This window comes from Tympanuchus pallidicinctus, unplaced genomic scaffold (genome assembly GCF_026119805.1).
Source record: "Tympanuchus pallidicinctus isolate F22 unplaced genomic scaffold, pur_lepc_1.0 scaffold19, whole genome shotgun sequence".
In the NCBI taxonomy this organism is placed as follows: Eukaryota; Metazoa; Chordata; class Aves; order Galliformes; family Phasianidae; genus Tympanuchus; species Tympanuchus pallidicinctus.
Window position 1 is genome coordinate 15,444,370 of NW_026294710.1, and position 24,572 is coordinate 15,468,941.

At 38.2% G+C, this 24,572-nt stretch overlaps 1 protein-coding gene across 2 annotated transcripts in view; it reads right to left on the reverse strand.

The window, feature by feature from the left end:
• CHCHD3 (coiled-coil-helix-coiled-coil-helix domain containing 3) overlaps positions 1-24,572 on the reverse strand; it is a 157,177-nt gene that overhangs the window by 95,669 nt on the left and 36,936 nt on the right. For both annotated transcript variants that reach the window (XM_052680736.1, XM_052680737.1), the window contains exon 4: positions 14,014-14,158. In XM_052680736.1, coding sequence (XP_052536696.1) covers positions 14,014-14,158 — 145 coding nt within the window. The remainder of the gene's footprint in view (positions 1-14,013; positions 14,159-24,572) is intronic.

Sequence of the window (24,572 nt, forward strand, 5' to 3'; positions counted from 1 at the left end):
CAGGAAGGGTTACGATATTTACGTTTCAGGTCCAAACAACCTTAATTGCCTAAATAATCCATACAGTAAGACATACACATTTAAGCTCCTTCTACAAGGCAATCAACATCATCATCAAGTTGACATCTGAAACATGTCAGAATCACACCCCCAACATACCCATTTCCCCTCAGTTATAAAGAGATCCCAGGGTGCAAAGTTCTGGCACAGCTGATCAGACCCACGCCTTGCTGAAAATGTAGGCAGAGAAAACCTACCTCTGCTTGAAATGGGCTGTGCAGCAATACTTGGGAGGACAGCCAGCAGTAAGAAAGGAAAATCTAAATGCTTAGCATCTAAGGCAGCACAGATTGGAGATGTCCCTGCTTCAGTTTGTTCACCCTGTACATTCTCAAAAGTAAACCTGAATGAAATACAAGCTCTGTGAATGGTGAAGTTTTCTCCTTGCCTTTGTACCACTTGTATCATCCCCCCAGAAAAAAAAGATTGCTTTCCATTCATTTCCAGCTCTACAGAGCCTCAAGCTACAGACTTTCTGAAGCAAGAGAAAAAGAGTTAAAGATGTTACACATCACCTCCAACTTTTCTGAAGGCCTAGGCCAAATGCATTCCATTCACTTAGAGATAACACTCTCTACTAACAATAAATGAAATTTCTTTAGGTTCCAGCATTCACATAGCTTCCAAAGGAAACTGCTATCATCCAGGAAAGCAGTCCAGATCACATCAGGGCACTTTCTTCTTCCACCTCCAATAAAACAAAATCAAACTTCACTATGTCCATAAGCCTCTGGAGGAAAAAGCAAATTAAAAAAAGCACAGCTCAGGTTGGATAATTTTTGTCGAAGCATGGCAATATGGTTCTGTATAATTTCAGCCATCATGTGCACGCTCCCACAAGCCAATATGTGCAACCTGACTACCTGCAGGAATCCTGCAGGTGTTAAAGCAGATTTCTCCTGCAATTCTTCTTTCCTTTAGGTCCAAAATATTGTAACATCAGGCAGCAGAAGTGAAAGGTACAATTAGCTCCCAGGCATCACTGAAACAAAGTAGTACCTCATCCTGAAACTAAGAACTGACAGACCTGGAGGTTGTAGAGGGAAAGAAGAAAGGAAGAGAGAAGGTGGCGAGAATAAAATGAAAAGAAGGATGTGAAAATGAAGAACGGAGTGGTGGAGTCGCCATCCTTGGCAGTGTTCAGGAGGCCTCTGGATGAGGAGCTTCGAGATATGGTTTAGTGGCTTGTGGTAGGAATGGGAGGAAGGCTGGACTAGATGATCTTGTAGAACCTTTCCAACCTTGTGATTCTATGATTCTAAGATCAATTGGCCTTCTGGGCTGCGAGCACACACTGCTGGCTCATGTCCAGCTCACCAGAACCTCCAAATTTTTCTCTGCAGGGTTCCTCTCAGTGAGTTCTCTCAGTCTGTACTCATATCTGGGATGGATGCAACTTCACCTTGTTGAACCTCATTTGGATCATAGGGCCCCACTTTTTAAGTGGTAATACAATTATATACCTCTCCCCAGTAATTAAGTTGTAGGTGAAATTAAAGGCCTTTTCTTATTTGTGACTTTGAAAAGATAAACAGAAAAAAAAAAGTTTTTCTTTAAGTTTGTTTTTTTTTTTTTTTAATAGAGAAAATTACAGTCTAGTAAGCTACTTCAAAACAGCAGTAACAGCAAAATTATGATTTCAGAAGCTATTTTATCTGGCATTCCTTATCTGTTGAACTTCAGCTCTAAACACTGTGTTTATGTAATATTTAAATCTAAGATATTTACCACCTTTACACTCTTGTGTGGTACTGTCAATGCTTCCTGGTTTATAATTACACCCAGATTTTTCTATTATACATCACAGAATCATAGAATTGTTCGGTTGGAAAAGACCTTAAAGATCATCAAATCCAACTGCAACTCAGCCATGCTATCCCTAACTCTAATAACCCTCTGCTAAATCCCATCCCTGAACACTGCATAGTCCACACACATTTTGCTACAGGCCACTACAGTGAGACAACACAAATGACATAATAGTTTAAAAAAAGTTCACAATGCTTTCAGATAAGCTAATGCTTCAGATTACATGCCTTGAAAGTGAGGTTAGAGTACAGAAATCAACACCAATACAATCACACAACTTCACCAGTTCTGCATTCTGACTGAAAAACATTAATGCCTTAACTTTCACAATACTTACAGTTTGGTTTTTTTTACATTAACAGTAAGCATCACTAAGAGAGCAAAACATTTAACTTCGAAGGCATTGATTCTGCAATCTTAGTAATCCTAGCCAACTGACAGATCTGCTTATAGGGGAAACCAGAATTACGGTCAAGAATGTCAAATGAACCAAGCAAAAATCAAAAAGTTACCTAAAAGTTGCCCAGTGGCTGAGCACACTGCAACTATCAAATTTTTAAATGGGGCAGCAATGACACAACATAAATTCATCCTATCTGTTCCAACAATTTAGCCACTGGTTACAACAGGCACTGAAGTCCTCTCAAAACCTGCTTTGTATGATAAAACATGGATAGCGTGCTAATTCTGATCAACATTTCTATTAATCTGGACCATCCCAGTTTTCAGTCTCCACAGATTACTCCATGCTCATCTTCCAACAGAAGATCTCTTACTCTTAAGGCTACACGGATGTTCTTTCCCTAACATACCAGGACTGACCATCAAAAAAGAAAACAACAGATTTTTCAAACATATGGCAGATTTTGAGAGATCTATCAGGGGTTGTGACCTCACTCTAAGGTCACACCCTTGACATAATGGGTAATAATAATTAAGCAGTCATCCTCCTCTCCTGCTACAACTAATGCACTGCATTCAAAGTCAATGAGTCTCAATCAACTGCTAATGATTTAGAGCAGTAAGACAAATGAATTTTTCCATGAATCTCCAAAATGAATGGGAACGTGGAAATAAAACTGGCAGCAGTGGAAAGGTGCTGAAAAGTAAAAACATCTGCTTCAGGAGAATGAAAGTTTACCTTCATACCTAATAGTCCTTATTTTTGTTAGGGTCAAATCTGCTCACATACAAATTTTAAATGATATTTTAGAGAGAGCAAATTAGAAGGGAAAATAATAGGCACTCCTGCTTGCTTGGAGGTAGTGTGTTCAAAGAAGGATTTTCTCAAGTTCAGTATCTTCCAACATCACTGCTTTCAAAAGAAATAACTGTGATTTTTCTTTTCATGCTTTAAACAGACAGATGAAAGTGAGAAGGAAAATTAAAACATGAGTTATTACAATGTAAAACAAAAATCCAACCAACCTATTTATCAGAGTACTTCTTAGAAGATCCCCTGTTGCTGAGGTAGATGTGGCACTTGCTCATTACCCCTCCTCCCATCATCCTTCCTGCCTATCTTCAAAAGCCTTCAAAAAACTTCATTAATAGATATTAGATGCACGTATTTCTTCTCTTACATCAAAACAGCAGATACATCAAGCTGGTGCTGTGATGTCTGCCGTCACGACTTCGATTTGAACATTTGGTGGCCCTTCAGTTCTGCCTTACAAGCTAGAAATGACTTGGTATCACAGTCACACACAACTATTCCCTTCCCATCAAAAAGATTTCGGAACAGTCTTTCTGCAGATGTAAATGCAAGAAGCACTCGATAAAACAGCACAGAAGGCTCTGGATGTTCACGGGTTTAAAGATAGACTCCTGGTCACAAATAGGCCTTGAAGGTCGATTGGTATTTTACCTCCAAAATTACTTTAATAAATTTTCAATTCACTCTTACACCCTCTGAATGCCTGTTCTCCAGTACTACACTCAGTCTAAAAAAATTCACCTACACCTCTAGAACTCCTTCCTCAATGTCATGGCTTTTTCCCTTTATGTATGCTAAATGCTCTGGCAGAAATTATTTTGAAATGTAACCATTAAAGGTATGCTAATGACTATGAATTGTGACAGCTGCTGCGGAAACAAGCCTGTTGGCTCAGGCGCAGCACCATTAACTATCTATCATAAAGTACTCTGGACTTGCTCATTTATTACTGCTGCATAGCCCAAGGGGGGGGGAAAGGGAGAACTGCACAGGCTTCTTTATCCAAGGCAAAATCATAAGACACTTATCCTAATGTCATGAACCCCACTGTTTATCTGCATGATAATTAAGAAAATGAGAAGGAAGGAAAATCTGTTATTTATTTATTTACAAACCTGACTTGAATTCAGAGATCTAAGAAAAAGACAATGTGGCGATCACTACGTGAACAGGCTGCAGGATCTGCCAAGATCAAAGCCAAGTTAGAAGCATCAGCCCTATCAATCAAAAAGTAATGCAACAAGTACACAGCATTATCTTCCATGGCTTCCTAAAAGTGAGCGTTGACGCTTTTCTACTACATCATCCTTACGAAGTGGCTGAAACAGCAGACTTAACAACTGAAACCAGATTTTGCTTTCAAAATTCATGTAAAATAAGAAAAATGTTCTGTAGACCATGTGTTGAAGTCCGTATACTTTTAAGCAGCAGCTACTTCATGAAAAGAGAATGGTTTGGCTTCAACTTACTAGATTACATTACATGCACACACGCATGCAAATATCCATATGAAGACTATTATCCATATATTTCTTCAAAGAAGACTGAATTTCCAGCTAAAAACTCCATTCCACTGTGCTGGACAGAAATGACATACTGTGCTACTGGGAACTGTGAAATTAAACAGTTTCCAGTCTTTACAGAATAGACCTGTCAAGAGAATAGTTTTTATTACTTAAATAAAATGGTATATTAACGTCCCCAATTTATCAACCCTTCCACTTTAATGTCTTCCCTTCTTTAAAAAATCCATGAGGCAAAGTATTTTTTTCTATGCACATGCTAGCAAATCTGTGTAGAATACATGATCAGACGATGTGTTGAGGCATGGTTTAGTGAGAACTTTTGTTGACAGATGGACAGTTGGACTGGATGATCTTGAGGGCCTTTTCCAACCTCGGTGATTCTATGATTCTATGACAATACAAGTAATACTGGATAGAAGAGACAAATCTTAATAAAAACCTACAGACTTAACCTTCCTCACCCTCTAATAGATCCTTTTAAACTGGATTTGCGTACATCTACTTTGGATATGTTAGCACCTATTGCTACAATATCTAAGTACTTCACCTTTTGCTAGACAGCCAGCAGGACTGATATACAATAGCTTGGAAAAGACAGAGGGAAAGGACAGTCTACATATCAGTAATTTCAACAGGTATGTCATATTCTGCTTAAACCAAAGGACAGATTATACCAAAATTACAAATCAGAACTGATGAAATCCCATCAAAAAGTGAGAAAGTTTTCAATCTGTAACTTCTTTTTTCCCCAAAATATTATTCCTTGTCACAATATATTTTCTAGAATTCACACTATTATCAACTCTATCAATATAATTACTGATTCACTTAAAGTACCTTAAAGCACACAGCAGTGACAGTACTAATAGCAACTGTGACCAAAAAGTGCCATCTAATGCATTTAATTGTTTCTTCTGATAAACTGATAAAATGATATCCGTGGTGGGAGGTTAAATCTTTCCTTCCTGAAGACTACATGTCATCTATTGCAGGCTTGCTTCTAGCCAAAGGTGATAACTCAGACAAATGAATGTGATGCAACAGAACCTGTCTCTTCAATCTTAAAAACTGTTTTTGAACTACAAAAATAAAATAAACAGGGCATACAACAGTATTTCACAATCACCATTTATTTCACCTATGGAAACACTGCAGTTGTACTATTTCAATAACTCGGAGCAGAAATACAAGTCAACCAACTTTGCACTAATAAATAAAGAAATGCCAAAGTGCACAAAGAACAGAGAAAGTTAAAAAACAAAACAAAACAAAAACACCTTTTCCAGCACCACTCCTGTTTGTGTTTTGCTGTAAGGAGAATATGACATCCCTGCTAAAAATGTTGATATATGGACAGTCCTTTCACTTCAGCCTTTCTAACATTAAAGTTTAAGGGTTTGTTTGTTTGAAGATATTTAACAGAGTTTTTCTAAAATGCACTTTCTTTCCCTCATACAAACACAGAAATACAAGCACATTTTGCAGAACTGCATAACAGGAAGATACTTCATTAACACTGCCCTGTTGGTACGAGGGTTGGAAGGTCATTCCCATGCCTTACAGCCTGCATAACGGTCCATTCCCTAATTGAGAGTACTACAGAATAAGCATTCAGTGGGAAAGCAAAACAAAACTGAATAAAAACAAACTGCTTTTCCCCTTATAGAAAAGACATTCATTTTCTAAATGGGAATCAGATGTAAAAGAATACAGCAATGGGGCTCCTGGATGCAAAAAGGGTTTCCAGCGTAAATCAAACATGAAAGTAGACTCTCAACTTCTCCTAAAAAGGACAACATAAACTAAATTAACTACTAACCTATCACCCTGTCACCCTTAACTATACTCAAGTTTGAAACCTAATCTTGGGCACAGTTGTAAATATAAATACTGGAAGAACATATGCTATCAATCTCCTCAGAAACTGACCAATTCAAGATTTTAAAGAATCACAGAATCTTTTGTGTTGGCAGAGACCTTTAAAGGCCATCTAGTCCAACTCCCCTGCAGTGAATATGGACATCCATAGCTTGATCAGGTGCTCAGAGCTTGCTCCAGCTTGAATGTCTCCAAGGATGGGGCTTCCACCACCTCTCTGGACAACCTGTTCTATTGCCTCATCACTCTTCTGATCTTTTTCTAGCTTCATTCTAGTATTTTCTACTTACAAGAAATGGCTTTTGTGTCAGAGTTTGCTTACAACAGAACATGTAGAGTCCTGATTATAGGAAAAACTCTAATACAGAGTGAACACCAGAGAACAGCAACATCACCACCACTAATCAACCTACTGATTTTCCTTATTACTATTTTCAAGGTACAGACTGCTGCATATCTTCCAAATGATACTCTTTCAGTGGTTTGCTTCCCTTCTCTCAGATGGTGTTCCCAAACAAAACACCCACGTTGTGTCCACCATGTGTTGTTCCAAGAGTCCTGGCATTACTTAAGGGTAGGTCATTAGTAAAACAAATTGCTCTTCATTTCTCCTCCCTTTCTTCTCTTAAGTCTTCTAATTCAACCCAAAGATAGGAAGGTAACTAAAGTATTCTAAAGGAGACATAACAGAAATATCTGCCCAGCCAAAATCAGCCTAAATTCAGACTGAATAGATATTAAATGAAAGTCAGAAAGAGAATCTTAAGAGCTGGCAAATCCTTATGAAGAAATGAAAGAGACTGTATATGTGCTATTTTCAACTCCTCTGTGGCCTTTGTTGTGTCCAGCAACCAGCAGTGCATACGTGCCCTGAAATGGAGTTTGGATAGGAATACTTCTATAGAAGCATTGTGCCAAAAACTTCTTAAGAATGCTATTTAAAACATCCCTTTCATGGTATCTTGAGGGCAGAAATGGGTATTCTCTCTGGAAGAAGCAAATGTATATGTAAAAAGGATGCATATGCTTACTTTTTGCCCATGCATGACAAGGAATGATGACATTCATTTGATAAGATAGCATAGCAATTTTGTTAGCTGTTCAATAAAAAGGGAGTAGCAAGAACAAATTGGTTAATGAATGAGGGAGGAGAGAGGAGAGTATTATGCAGCGAATCTATAAAAATGAACTCAATTTGAATTCAACCAAAAGAACAAATTGATGGAGCAGCAGGCTTTGTAAAGCACTAGATCTTCATCTCGATGCTGAGATAACACAGTGATTAATTTTGCTTCTGTCAAGTATCTTGGGTTTTGCTATATATGAATTTAAAAATAAAAAAAAGCAAGCTCTTAAATGCTGTTTGACTAACAAAACACATTTCTCTCACCATTCAAACAGAAACTTTGAGGGAAATAAATATTCACTTTGTGCACTTTCCTTGCCTTCAAAATTTTCTATTTTTACTGTATTTTTTTTTTCTTATATGTCTAACTTTGAGGGAGAAAAATGATTGCTAGATATAAGAATAAAAAATTATAGGTCTACAACATTGTCAAGTCAAAAACCAGAGGAAAGAGAAAATTATTTGTATTGTTCCATTGAAACAAATATTTTTAATGTCAGTACAGATGTTATAAAGGGGCAGAAAAGAGAAACAGGTAAGAAATTTCTTATTCTACTTCATGGGCATTTAATGGCAGTTTCAGAGATGAAATAAAGCATTAACTGTTGACATGACAGAGGTCATACTTGGATTACAACCTACAGCAACAACATTATGATCACCCACAGGCTATTTTAAATTATTTTTACTGTTTAACTACATCAAGGGGGAAAAGATTGTTCACTCATTAATAAAGTAATTTTAAACATGCAAACGGGCATTTCCTTAAGGCACATACATCCGGCCAGATAAGAAAACCACTCACAGTTTGCAAATATTTGGTAGTGAGTCCCATTTCTTGCATTGCTGGAAACCAACATGACTGATCTCTATTTGCATAGTAGCACCTTCTTGTTCGTGCAGTAGTTTCATATCATGTATACAGCATCCCAGAACAGACAGAAAGCCAGATTCCTATCCTACACACCTTACAGCTGCATCAGAAATGCCAGTGAGAAGGAGAGTCAGTGAGAAAATAAATGTGTGTCAGGAGAGGCATAAGCCATATCCATAACATCGTGTTTATTCAAATGAAGATAAGCATGTAAAGTACAATGGAGTTTAATATTTTTAAAGTGTAAATGATTGTTTCAGTGTATTCTGCTTCTGTAAAAAAGCAACCAAATCCCTCTCCCCCAAAACAAAGCCAATAAAAGACCCGTAGATCTCATCCTCAGCATTCAAAAACAACTTCTTCTTCCTCATTGGAATTTTACTCTCTCTCCCACATCATGAGCATGAAGGCAAAGGGATCATTTGCTGCAACAAAACAGCTATTTCTAAATGGCAAGGGAAAAAGCACTTGGCAACAAAGTACCACGTGAAACTGAATCAAATCTTACCAGTAGATCTGAAAAAATATAAGCATTCAAAGGGCACAAATACTTCTACATTATAAAACTGAAGAATGAGAGACAAAAGAAATGTCACTAGGTTTAGCTCTGCACCATGTTGTTTTCAAATCTTAAGTCTAATTTTCGAATGTGAGCCTTTAGTATTTTCACTGTCATAAATTGTAAATTATAGCCACCAATCATACCGTATTTCCCAGAAACAGCCTCGTCCTCTCTGCAGTAAGCAATCATGTTTTGCCTCAGGCTATGTAGTTTACCTCGAATTATTTCAGAATCATCTGAAAAGATTCATTTTTCTATTAAAATGATGAATGAGCTAAATGAGGTATGTAATAAATACTGCAGGTTTGTAAACAGACTTCTTTTCTCCTGAGAACTAATGCTTTAACTCGTTTAGTAATTCTTCCCCCTGGTATTTTCTAGTGAAGTCATCCTTAAAATATGGTTAGCACAGGACTGTTTGGAAAGAGCAGGAAGAGTCAGCACATAATCTGCTTAGAGAAAATAGAGGACCTCCTCTTGAAAAAGCTAATGAATTGGGGACAGGAAAAATAAATGCAACACTAAAGGAAAGGCTGCACAGCACGCACACGCAGTGATATGGACGTGCCACCCAAGGATGACAGGGAAAATATCCTTACATTGAGACAGAGGAGATGGAAACGCTCCATTTTAACAAAATGTATTCAATTATGACAATAGCTCAAATTCACTCCTATCATAATTCAACGTGCTTCAGCTCTAACATATCAAAGAATGTATTTTGTCTATTGATTTCAGTGCTCAGAAAAGAAAAAGAAAAAAAAAAGAATTCTACACCTACCTCAAAAATCCAATAGATTGATTACCACATATACCTGAAGTGCAGAAACTGCTTTTTAAAGTAAGGATACTTCTGCCAGTTTGACTTTTTGAGCACAGAGCTTATTAATAGACTCTCTCATATAGCAAATAATTTACACAACAGGAAAATACCTCAGCAACGCCAGACTTCGTTCTCTAACAGGTACTTCTGTGAAAGCCTGAACAATACATGGGGAAATATATATAATTATATTAGTATGGATACAGATTTCTAATGATAGCAGTAATCAAATTTTAATGTTATGGTTACAGCAAATGAACAGAACAATATTTCTGTGCCTCTTCAAAGGGAAATGAGACTTTAATGTCATTGGCAGCTCAATAAAAGCATTTTCTAACATATAGGGTCTTAATGACAGCTTGTTTCAGTCCAGACAGTGAAGCAAACATGTTAACAGTAAACTCCAGGTCATTACAAGGAGATGGAAATACAACAGGTCCTCTGCACTTTGGATAACTATTGATTTTTTCCTACATGTTCTCTGTGTCTCACCCTGGCTCTCATAATGACTGCAGTGATGGAACATCAATACGCTGTTTATGGCAAAGCTACCGCATTGAAAGGCACTCAACAACACTGTGCCCAGCTCAACTATCCACAATGCTTAGATGTGTAGTGAAGGCCTCCAACCACAAATAGTGAGAAGGAAGACAGGTCTGCTGCCTGCATAAACACAATGTAAGTATTCTTGGAGCAGTCACAAGTATGGAACACTACACAGACTCAGAGGGGGTCAATCCCGTTTCAAAATTCTTCTGTGGTCAGCCTGAAATAAATGCCTTAATCCATTATGAAGTCCTGCCTCAGGAAGGATGGACAGAAGAAATATCACCCTGTATGTGCTAAGGGTATGGAAGAAAGAAATATTTTTGACATGCTACACTGCTACAGATAGTTCTCAAGCACAACTTCAAGCACATTCTGCACCTGAGGATCTGGAAATGCGACTCTAAATTTTATCACTCCTACCTTGCTTGGTACAAACATCAGAACTGCTGAGTTTTATGTGTCTGGATCTCCCCCAGAATCATATTTTAAGAAGCTGATATCCCATCAGCCAATTCCCCACCCTGTACTGAGGGAGTTTCCCCTAAGAGCTTACACAGCATGTAAGTAGCTCAGCTATCATTAGCTCATCTATCATCAAGTTTCTTTCAAAGCCTCATGAATACCACCCAGGCCTGAAGAGCTGTTATTGGTAAAACCATCAATTTTCCTTAGTGTTTTCTACTGAATCTTCAGATCAATGGCTTTGTCTGAGGAAATCTCTGCAAAGAAAACTTCTGGCACGGCAGCTTGCAAAGTTCCTCCATTTTAAAGGCATATACGAAAGAATTAATTCAGAATTGTTTTGCTGCTATGGGTTCATCTCTTCTGATCACACATCACATTCCCCAGAGATATTCTGACTCTACAGTCCTTGCTGGGATCTCAGTTCCATGGAGTCTGTGGGCTTGCACACACACATTCTGCACTCTGGTGACAGTGATAGGGTCTGAGGGTTAGGGAAAGGTTCTGCATCAGTGGGCAGTGGGCATGGAACAGGCTGCCCAGAGCAGTGAGCGTGGCCCTGAGCTGCCAGAGCTCAAGAAGCATTTGGACAACATGCTCAGATGTAGGGTTTGGGTTTTGGGTGCTCCTGTGTGGAGCCAGAAGTTGGACTCCATGATCCTTGTGTGTCCATTCCAACTTGGGATAGTCAGTGATTCTGTGACTGAATCCTTCTAGTCACAATTAATATTCTGGGAGGTTTGTTTTTTAATATTTAGTCTAACGTGCTCATTCTGCTCACTTAAAAATTATTTCCAATTTTTTAAGGGTGCATTCCTTTGCCTTACCTTGCTGTTCAAGCTCTGCTGGATTCCTTTAGATATCTTTGTTCAGAATTGCAACACTTTTGCTTAAAAAGACAAATGACATCTTTACTTCTTATCACCTGCAAAGCTTTTACTCTTTTAGCTGTCAGCTTCATCTTGCCAATTTTCTTCATCTGTACGAAGAGCCAATGCCAACTTTTGGTGTTCTAATACTTAAAAGTTTCCTGTTTGAACCTATAAGCAGCAGCCAGTTTTAAATGGTTTAAGATTGGGAAATATTACTTCAATCTAACAATTTCATGTCTATTTGTTAAAGCTGAATTAGCAGCCTGTGTACAAAAACATTCTTCCTGTTTTACCATCTTTGCCTGCTCACTATTTAAACAATTTAGCAGCAAAGGAATTAACATTGAAGATAATGCTATTGACATTTCCTAAACACTAGTCCTTTCTCCAATAAAGAATCTGACAGATGTGACCAAATCTGGACTAAATAAAAAAATCAACCTGCTCTAGCAGTTAACCAGCATGTGGGATCACTCACTCCACCTGAAGAACGGAGCACACAGACGTATCCTCATGTTGCAAATGTTATAAATTCAAGTTGGATACATTAGATGAATAAACAGCTAATAACAAACTATGGTGGAAACAAACAAACAAAAAATTACAGTAGTTTCAGCAGAATTACATAGGGAACTTCACCAGAGAACTCCAGGATCTTTTAAAACCTCACAGGGGATTCCTTCATGTAGGCAGTTCTACCTTAAAAATTCTAGACTAAGTGCAAATTAACAATACAATCAACATAATAACTGAATACACCTGTTTCATATCATAATTAGGTATCTCTCAGGCATTGGGATGATGAGAAAGGCATCACATGCTTCACAAAAGCACAGTGCTAAGCACAGCACTAAGTGAAAGATGCAAAGTTCAAGCTAAGTCATGCAAATATTAAACCCCAATGTAACTCTTCAGTTCTCCATTAGGCTGAGACCACAAAGCCCTTATCCATTCTTCACATTAACAACCTGAGGGTTAAAGGCATAAGACTAAAGCTCTATCTTAGACATAACTCCCCTCCATTTTCCTTTTTTCCCCCAAATTCCAAAATGTTAATAATTTATCTAATAATTTTTTATTGTTTGGTTTTTGTTTGTTTGAAATTTAAGTCACAGATGGTTTGGAAAGAGAGTAGAGGCAACAGATTTGTATTTACACAGTATAGATAAAGCTATTGATTACTGAAGTGACTGGTAGCCTCTCTTACCCACCAGTAGCTCTTAGAAAGCTTTGAATTCATCTTTGATGCAGATATTTATATAGATGTTGGTATAATTAATCCACAAAAGGAATGCTCCTGTAAGTTATTTGAAACTCTTGTTCTTGTTAATGATCCGTTAATCATTTATACTTTGGCAACCTTAGAAGAAATCCTAAGTGATATTTGTATCTCAGAGCATAATGACTGTCACTCCTAGGAAAGCTCAGTACAGACTCAATATACCAAGGAAATGTTACATAGGAAGCTGTGAATCTGCCAGACATTTGAAATTGACTGAAATATACAGTAGTCAGTTTTCAAAGGAAAACAGGCAGCTGCGTTTTGTAACTGCTTTGTCCAGAAGTTTTTATACAGCAGCTCTATTAAAATAGGATTCTTTGATACAGAATTTCTCACTAAGCCAGTACCAAGGTGTGAGGCAATCAACAAGAGTTAAACAGTTCTTTTTGTTTTCTAGCATGAAGGAGACTTCAAAATTACACTTTTTGATTCCTTATTGACAGTCAGTTTTCAAACGAGGAATATTATGGACTTCCTTGAAATATGAAAGTAATTAACTTCTGGAAGAGGATCTTGTATTCTGTAACTCTTCGATAATTCAACTTAGTAAGCAGATTCATAGAATCATATCATAGAATGGCTTGGGTTGGAAGGGACCTCAAGGATCAGGAATCTCCAACCCCCCTGCCGCAGGCAGGGCCACCAACCTCCACATTTCATATCAGAGCAGGCTGCCCAGGGCCCCATCCAACCTGCCCTTGAACACCTCCAGGGATGGACAGGGCATCCACAGCCTCTCTGGGCAGGCCTGTTCCAGCACCTCACCACTCTAATAGTAAAGACTGACCTAGACCATCAACTATTCTTCTATCATATTCTATTATTCAACTATTCTTCTATCACACTACTCTATACTAAATAAATCACAAGGCAACACTTATGATTTACACTTTCTGCTTCTACTAATAGTTTGAAACAAGTCAGAAGAGATGGCTGTTCAGAAATGCAAGCATTCTACGAGATCCTGAACTTACAAAGCGCTGTGCCTTCTGACGCTCCTCTTCTGTCGCAGCTCTCTCACGAAGGATGGCTCGGGTCAGGTGCTCATTTGAAGAAATCCTTTCTCGTTCCAGGATTTTGCCAAACTCGTCACGTACATACTCTTGTTCTTGTTTCAGTCTACAGAAGACAGGGAAATTCAGATGGAAAGATTATCTAAATTCATTTTAAGAGATGTAAACACAATCACTTTGAAAGCCGTCCCTGTAACAAATTATTACAGGCTTTTGAAAACAGCAGAACATGAATTCACATGAAATTCCGGATTATTTCAGATTCAAGCATCAAAATACAAAAACACAAATCAACAAGCCTTAGGAATGCTACTTCATAAATCACACTGAGCACTGATCGTTCAAGGGTTTGTGAAAAAGCATCTTTGAGTACTATGGGTATGTACAGAGCTCTGTTTGTTTTCATGAGGAGTACTCAGTTTGTTGCTTTTAAGGAATGTTTTTTCAAGGAAATTCTTCCCTGCCCCACAATCCAACTTTCTCCTAAAATCACCATTCTTTTCTGCAGCGGGATAATGTTTTTTGATCTCCAGAAACACCATCAACCTAAACGTGGTACCTGCTTTACAGAGCTGGGAAACAGATGAAACAATCAGAATAAACATTTCCCAGCAACTTGAGAGGAAATGAAAAGAGCTATAGAACCTATTGCAACAGAGTTAACACAGTTACCACCAGCCCCAGAAACTCCAAGAATCACAGAATGGCCTGGGTTGAAAAGGACCACAATGATCATCAAGTTTCAATGCCCGGCTGTGTGCAGGGTTGCCAATCACAGACCAGGCTGCCCAGAGCCACATCCAGCCTGGCCTTGAATGTTTCCAGGGATGGAGCATCCACAAACTCCCTGGGCAATCTGTTCCAGTGTTTCACCACCTCCTGTGTGGAAAACTTCCTCCTAATATCTAACCTAAACCTCCGCTGTCTCAATTTAAGACCATTCCCCCTTGTCCTATCACTATTCACCCTTGCAAACAGCCATTCCCCCTCCTATTTATATGCTCCCTTCAAGTATCGGAAGGTCACAATCAGGTCTGAACATTTACACATCACAAAACATAACTTTACTGAAAACATTTACTATGCACACTGCACCTATTTTTTATGAAAGTAGGTATAAATAGGATAGCTATTAGAATATAGCTATTAGAATCTATCTGTTGAGCGTGCATTGTGACACAGAGCAAGGCACTGACATTTAGGAACTCAGAGCCGTAATGGCAGAATTAAACACAAGTTTTCAAATGTATTTTTTCCAGGAGTGAAGGAGACAAAGCTTAAGGATTCTCAGTGCATTTATATGTTGTCAAGGGAGCTTCGGAGAGCAAATCGTAATGAGTAGGGTCACTTTGTAAAAGGTATGAGCATTACAGTACATTAGATTCTTCCCCGGGGAAAATATCTAAGTGGGGTGGGGGGGGAAAAAGACAATTACAAGATGTATTACTTCAGTGCTCAGACAACCCTCTGAAATGCAGCAACCAACTGGGAGTCTTTATAAAAAGTTTATTAAGCGGCATCTTCAATTACTCTAGGAAAAGTCTGATTATGTAGACATGGACCAAATTCCATTAAGTGATTTCCCAAGGTCCCCCAAATTATTCCAAAAGCATTGGTGTATCAAATCGTTCACACAATCAATGCTTCAGTCAAAACATTCTGGTCGTCTTTTCCATTGGAGAAATAATGTTTTGTTTAAAAAGTGTCAAAATAGACATCTCAGCAGCTTTTTCTTAGGAGAAACAACAGAGAAAGCACTTAACATTCCCAGAGATTGAAGTAAACTCCTTCCTCACCCTTTATAGATTTTACTTCCCGTACATGCTTTTCTCCTGGTTCTTTGTGCATATTACACCTAGCAGCACAGTAATTAAAGTATATGAAGTCAGACTATATCTGTAAAGGCTGCTAAAGGGCCAAGGCCATTCTCAGAAAGGAGCCCAAGGAGCTGAGAGGGAACAGAATTAGGACAGCTGACCTGAAGTGGCCAAAGAGATGTTCCATTCTCCCTCACCTCTTTTGCTACCACTGCAGATGTAAGATCAAGAAGACATTACTAAACAGATAAGTGATGTGTTCTTTCCAAGTATCTGATGAATAAAAGATTGTTAAATATTAGCTAGCTCATTAATACCAATAAAAATGATGTGAGATACATCAAAAACGGAAAGATCTTATCTGTGCTGTATGTTTGTAACAGCTCGCCCAAAAGCAGCTTTCTGAATTATTACAGAGCATCCTTCCTCCTTAAAAATGTGATTTCCCCGTTTCTTGAAAAACACACTTATAATGGTAGAAAGGTACAACATCATCAGCATAAATATCCAGCCAAAAAACTGTTAGCATTCCCTGGCTTACCCTACAGCTTCCAGTTTTGGTGCTAAGCCACAGAAATGTTTTGCAAAAACTGATCAACTTCACCCAGATAAAAAAAAAAACTAATGAACAAATAAAATAAACAAAAGAATCTTACTGCTGCCCCTGCTCTACCTGAAAGACCACTGCGTAAGTTCATATTCTGGAGAATGGAACATTCACATAGTTTCCAAGCTCAATTAGTAACTGACCCATTCCAACACCTTCATTTAGGGGCCAACAAGTGAGACAAAATACAGGTTTACCGCAGGGAAAAAGCACTAGAGAATAGATTAGGTACTTTGATTTTAGATGCCTCGACTGTAAACAAGGCACTTAGACCATCTCAACCAAAGAAAGGAGCACAAAAATTTTGCTCATTTTTTGGTGAGGCATTATAATGTATTTTTTTAAAAAAGGCATACTATGCAATTATGTAATGATTTGCACATGACAGCACCCGAAGGCAAAAAGTCTTTCCTATCTACCTATCCAATGTAGTGGCAGGCAACCCTGCCCATGGCAGAAGCGTTGGAAGTAAATGATCTTTCAGCTCCCTTCCAACCAAAGCCGTTCTGTGATTCTGTGATTCTACCTTAATCCTCATTCATGTGATCGCAGAATCATAGAATGGCCTGGGTTGAAAAGGACCACGATGATTATGTAGATTCAAACCCCCTGCCGTGTGCAGGGTTGCCAACCACTAGATCAGAAATGTATGCCATCATATCTACACAACAAACGACAACTAGTTGACGTCCTACAGCATCCCCTAGACTTTTTCACTTAGGGCAACTTTCATCCACAATGTCCTAAATGCCCATCACAATTGATTTAAATTCACAGGAGTTTTAAAATAAGAAGTAGGATTTTGAAGTAATTTGCATTTATTTGAGTTACATAATTGGGTAGCTTGTAGGAGCTTAATGAAACAAACAGAAGGCGGCTACATTCTGATCTCAAACATTTGCTTGCATCAACTTACAGTAGTTTCCTTCCTTGACATTACAAATTCATTTTACTGGCATTCAACATGTACTGCTGCTGAATGAAAGCAAACACCAGCTAAATCTACCATAATAAATTATATTATTAACTAACCAAAAGTAAAATAAATAAATAACTCAGTATCTGCAGTTGATAAGCAATTAAATAGCACAATTTGACAGTAAAGTCCACTACTCCAAGAATGCCACAGAAACAGACCACTTAAAATGGCATTTTTAATTACAACACAATTGAAGGCTCAGTATAACAGCTCTCATGTTAAAGCCAAAAGCTTTAGTTAACAGACAAAAGACATTATGCATTACACTGATCATTTATAAGGAAAGAGCTTCAAAAAAGCTGCTGAAGCAGCAGATAAGGCTGCTTGCTATACATTTTTCTATGGAGTTGACAGCTGGAATAAAATACTTTTAATAATTATGAAATACTGTTTCAAGAAGCACACAGCCATCTAGTTACAGCAGTTATTTACTGAAATAAAGGATGCAAACCTATCACTTTTCCATAGTGCTATTTGAAAGTACCAAAACCCTACTCATACTGAAGTCTGGATTCACACTTCACAGTATTTCATGCTCTCAGCTGTCCTACAGCATACAATCTTATATACAGAAACCAAAAATTCCTCCCTTTCTACTGGCTTTAAGAACTTCAGAGCTCTGAGTTAATGCCATGAAAAGCGTTTATTCTTGCACTGCACTATTACACTATTAAGTTATCTTGTTATTACCTCCAGGTCTTCCAACACTCATGAATTCTACATGGTAACTTCTTTCACACATCTTGTAAACACGTGATGATTGTTTCTTGCTTTATTATGAAAAGCACAGCCTGCAGCTCGCACAGAACCACCCCATCATTTGGGCTGAAAGGGATTTTGTGCCATCATCTCTGAATTCCCTGTTCAAGCAGGCGCAGATAAGGCAGGCTACCTGGGACAATGTCCACTTGGGTTTCAAATATCTCCTCTGTTGGAACCTTCACATAGACTCTGGGCAGCCTTCTCTGACAACTGGCCTTGTAATTTCCACTATTCAGATGGATTTTCAGGTTTTCCAGTTTGTTTCTATTGCCTCTTGTCCTAGTCCTAGATCTCCTTGCTTGCCCTTTTTGAAAATGAGAGTGACATTTGCTTTCCTACCATCTTCAGGAAGCTTTTCTGACCACCATCACATTTCAAAGCAAACTGGGAGTGGCCTCACAATGACACAAGTCAGTTCCCTCAGAATCTCATCATGGATTTATGTATGTCCAGTTTGTGTAGGTGTTCCTAAAATGATTCAAACTAAGTTACCAAAGTAAGCCATGGAATCATGGAATCATAGAATCACAGAATGGCTTGGGTTGGAAGGGATCTCAAGGATCATGAAGCCGCAACCCCCCTGCCACATGCAGGGCCACCAACCTCCATATCTAATACCAGACCAGGCTGCCCAGAGCTCCATCCAGCCTGGCCTTCCAGAGATGGATGGGGCATCCACAGCCTCTCTGGGCAGCTGTTCCAGCACCTCTCCACTCTCACAAAAGAACTTCCCCCTCATATACAACCTAAATCTTCCCTCTCCTTCAACTTAAAACCATTTCCCCTTGTCCTGCTACTGTCTATCCTTGTAAAGAGTTGACTCCCCTCCTGTTTACTGGCTCCCTTTAGGTAGTGGAAGGCTGCAATGCTCTTCTCCATGCCATCATCACTCATCAGTGATCAGATCCCAACATCTTCATGTTGGTCTCAGCATCCTGGGATTCCTGTACATTGGATTTTCCAATATAGATTGAGGCAGAGATGAAGATAGCACAGAGGATCTCAGCCTATTCTCTGTCCCTTGTCACCAGACACCCTGCCCTACTAAACAGTGAATCCATATCTTTCCTATTCTTCCTTTTCCTATTGATTTTAACACTGATTTTTGTGATATCTCCATCTGTCCATAGATCTGTTGATAGGTAATTAAAAGTATTAACTATATAATCTCATTAACCAAAGCAACAGGAAAAAAAAAAAAATTAAAGTTTCATTTTGCTATTTCTGTGAAGATTCTGTGTACACACTGAAGATAGGAAAATGCATGCATCCCATCCTAATTTTTTTCACAATCAAGTACACACAAAGTTCAATTTCTGGACCTGTTCAGTGTTAATACAATCTAGTTTTTATCAGAGAGCACAACTATGCAGCCAGGGACTGACACAACCTATTGGATAGGCATCTTGTAACTCTGATACTTCAAAATAACATATTCCTGCCAGCTCCCATCCTTCTGGAAATACACTTTCAGTAAATCCAGACTGATGAACACTGAATAGAAAAACTTATCAGTGCATGCCTATAATGATATGTATGATTCTCTTTGTGTTAAGGCACAGGAATCCTTTTGTTAAATGTATTCTAAATAACAACATAATTTACACACATGGAGTTGGACTAGGGGACCTCTCAAGGTCCCTTCCAACTTCCGAACAATTGTGTGATTCTACGGTAAGTAGAAAACCAAGCTGTCTTCTAAACACAGATATTCCAAATACAGTTACATCTGACCATCAAAGAAATTGGAGAAAAGTTGAAATACCCAACCCGTTCCAGTCTCTAAACACTTGTGAAGCAGAATTAGAAGTTTAAAGGAAAAAATAGCAAAGCCCCTCTAAATGTGGCATTTGCTAAAATCTCTTTTTAAGAAATATAAATATGTTTTCCAGGAAAGAAAAACATAACAAAAACCAACAACTTCACTGCACTCCGAAGAAAACCTTTCATGCTTCTTAGATCCATTTTTAAAAAAGAGTTCAAGAAAAGGGAATTGTTAATGAAACCACATGAAATTACGACATGGTACTGTAATCTTGCACAGCATGAACCATGTAAGCCACACTAACAAGATGAATAATTTAATTTGCAATCCAGAAGAAATCACTCTTTTGTTTACTCCAAAAAATCCATTTCTGTCATTCTTGAGAAAACACCTGCAGGTGTTAGAGGTTGTCATTAACAAAAAAGCACCCTTTAATTCATGAAAAACAGCAACACAGAGAAAATGCTGAAAGTCTAAATGACAAACAAACAGAATAACACCAACAGTCTTCTGTGCTTTCAGCTTCGACAGCCATGACAGACTTTGTTCTGAACTATTCCACGATCCACAGGAAACCCCAAAGTGGTAAACACTACAGTATTAAAAGCAAATACAGTGATGTATCATTTTCAGCCCTTCTTATTTCCAGATATTGAAAATTTATTACACTATCAAAGCAAAACATATCCTTTCTGTTATTTTCTAGGGAAATGATTACTTGCCAGTTGTTGCATCTTTATTACAGTCTCCGAGTTACACAATCTGATGGATTTCTGGTGATCCAAGATAAACTCATTCAAGTTTAGAGTGTGAACTCTGTCATTTTTCGCTACCTACAACAACCAAAACAAAGTATTTCCTGTTTCAAAGCCCACTATCAAGAAAATCATCTTCTTTTCTATAAAATGTAGAAAAATCTGGAGATATTTTGGGATTAAATGCTGGAAGTGATCTTGAAGGATGAAGCCCATGGAAGAAGACACAAAGCTAAAACATTGCAGCATTGAAGAAGTACATCTGTACATTTAGTTGTTTTTTAAATTACTGTTAATTTAATCCAGCATCCTTCATCTTTCATGATCTCTGAACATTTTCCTTTCTATACGACACCTCCTCAACCCAGAAAGCTTACAATAATTAAAAACAAGAGCACAACATGTTTACAGTAGAAACCGCTCATCCTGGTTTTTGCCTAGTTTGATGCAGTGGAGTTTTTTAATGCATTCTGACGGACTTGCATAACATCCAAAAATGTTTTGAACAATGCAGTTTAGGCTACGATGCAATATTAATGAATGAATAATGTTTCCAAGTACTGAGTTTCAATATTTAATGAATGCATACAGAATGTGCCATAGAAAGATGTTGAAAATCACTGGAGCTAACAAGGGACTTGAAAAGATGCTAGAGACACCAGGAAAACCTTTAGCCATAACTTAAACTGGAGTCTGAGAAGCATGAAATGGGTATCTCTCTTGCTCCAATTCTAGTACTCACTTGACTGCCAAATCTGCTATATTATATGATCCACAGCAGTCCCTTCCAAGTCAGGATATTCTATGATTATCTATCTAATGCTGATCTTCTTCTGCAAAGCGTGGCCAAGGACAGAGATTTAAAACCAAACTGTCCAAATCCCAACCTCCTTGGGCAACCTGTTCCAGTGTGTCACCGCCCTCTGAGTGAAAAACTTCTTCCTAAAAAATGAAAACATTGAAAACTTAATTTCAATTCACATAGGTCATTGCATACTACAGGTGAAAGAGGCTACTTCTAACTTAGGTAGCATCCCTTCTCTCTAAAAATCCATCCTGAATTGATTTCTGGAAAAGAAATCTGAGAGATATTTTCTGAGAGAAAATATCATCAATATCAGGAGAACAGAAACCTCTTCTAAATTTAAGACTGGAATACAACTTTCCTGTAACTTTGTTCTACCCAAGTGGCTTCTGAAACGCTTTTAAACTGAAGAGGGTAGATTGAGACTAGATAATAGCAAGAAAGAAGATGCTGGAACAGGTTGCCCAGCAAGGCTGTGGATGCCCCCTCCCTGGAAGCATTCAAGGCCAGGCTGCATGGAGCTGTGAGCAGCCTGGCCTGGTGGGAGGCATCCCTGCCCAAAGCGGGGTTTGGAACCTGATGATCTGAAAGGTCCCTCCCAACCATTCTATGACTCCCTAATTCTGTGATCTGCATGCTGAACAGATCTCATTAACAAAGACAGAATCAGAACTGGTAAAATAGAAAAGAAGCAAGGCAAAGTAAAAATGCTAGAGTTTTAAAAATGTCATCAAAAGCTTTAAACTAAAATACAGAAACAAATGAGAAGAAAGAAAATGAGAATAAATTTATGTGTTTAGAATGTGGGTTAGGCTTTCCTTCTTGTCATCTAATGAGAGCTGGAGCAGCTCTGGATCTTGTGGGTTAACATAAAGAAATATTCATAATCACCTGTTTCATGTATCTCCATAGAGATTTCGGTATGGATTGACACTATACTACTCTTTTTTTCTGTTTGTATTCCACATCATTAAATTTAACAAGAACTCCACTACTTGATTCTATATCCATTTCTTCCTCGTGATGACCCTCCTTAATGCAGACCACACATACACATAAAATTTGTGAACCATTTCTTAGAAATATTAGTGAAAATATGAAAGCATCAGCAGCAAGTAAACTTCTGCTATAATGTTAATTTCCCTCTCCAGTTCATCCCATTACAATCTCATCTTTGATGGGTCGCAAATCATTCTACAGTTCTTGCATTTTCATATCCAGTAGTAACAGCATGCAAGAGAGCAAAATATCAAGTTAGCTGCTCTACACCAGGAATTCTGGGTTGCTGTCTTTCTTTTTTTGGGTAGTGTAACACACTGACCATAATCTGCACAATTTATCTTGGGTAAAACTACATTCCACCTTGCCCACTTAACCATTTATTTCCATTCTCCCAATTATCCTCTGTTTCAAATGCTGTACTTTCAAAATCACCCATGACAATCTGACTAATAACTTCAGTTGAATGTTCCATTAACTTCCTTTTTCCAGCTGCCCTTCAGCCTCAGCATAACTGTCAATTGAAAGCTTTACTAATGGCCACGTTCTTTTATATGCCAGTTCTTGATCAAGAGATCAAAGACACTAATTTCAAAACCAGTCGTTATATACAGCCCTCAACTTACAAACATGATTTCCATGGACAGCTTGGCAATACCTGGTGCAATATGGAAGCTGGCCATTCTCAGTCTGTTGATCCCTTACAGAAGTTGGCTCAGTTGAATTTCCTTATTAGTGTTCTTTGTGTTTTGTGGGTTCTCTTCATTTTTTTTATGGCAGAAGGAAGGCAGTGATTGAGCAGAGGGAGAGTGAGTAGGGGAGAGGGGAGACTGTTCAAGTGTGTGTGTGGGGGGTGTAATTATACTACTTAAGTCTACCATTTTTAAAATATGTGCATATAAATCACTATTATATAAAGACAGAACATATGAACAAATTTCTACCTTTATGCCAGAGGCATGCAAGGAACATAAGTCAGAATAGTAAAACTGTTTTGCATAATTTGTGTAAGTATTTAGTTGAGACTTTTCCCGATATTCTCATAACTCCAGCTGAAAATACTTTCCAATTTAATATCACTCCTCTTGGGATCTGCAAAGGCAGTCATGAAATTATGACAAGATTAATTCTTCATTAAAGTGAAGGGACAGTTACTACATTTTATTATTGTTATTATTTTAAGTGTTTCTTTGCTTTGTCTACTCATTTGCTACTCTTCAAAATGAAAGAGCTCAGCAGTTTGAAAGCAAAGATTTGTTTTAAATTGCCAGGGGGAAACATTTGCCCTCCTCCCTACTTGAATCTGAGACTTCGAAGCAGTGTTATTTTTGTTGATGCTCTCTCCAAATAAACTCAGTGGCTTGAAGTCATTTTCCAATCTCCCTGAGAAATAAACTTATCAAGATGAAGCTCTGCATGGAAGTTGTCAGTTGAGATGCCAAGTTTTAAAATCAGAGCGAAAAATAAACCCCTTGAAAATGGGGGTTTATAAAGGTTGGAGTGAATTACAGCAACTCTTTCTCCTATTTCCATCCACGCCTCCAAAATTCATCTCTGCATATACTGAGAACTAGGCATAATGGCATTAATGGAGAATAAGACCAAGAACAAAATCGTGGAGAGTAACTCTACCATCACCAAATAGTATTCTTTTCTTCCAAGACAATAACAAAGAAAACCAGTCAGGTATTTCCAAACTCTCAGTCTCACCAGTATTTTCATTCCCTTTGCATTTTGCAGGTGGGATCACGTGCTATGCTTTGGAGGTTATAAAAAGCAGAAGGTGCGATACAGCCCCATTCTGAAATTGACTTGGCCTCCATCATAAAATAATCATTTTTAACAGTTGGCTGGTGACAGTGGATCAGTTACAATATCTCACCTGTCCACAGTACTTGTTTTACAGCCAAAACTGTGCTCAAATCTCACATCTTCACATTTAGTCTTGGCTTCTTCTCACACTTGAAAAGCTTTGACCCAGCCTGACCTTGCTCATCCCTTCCTTTCCTCTGGCAGAGCAGTTATCCCACA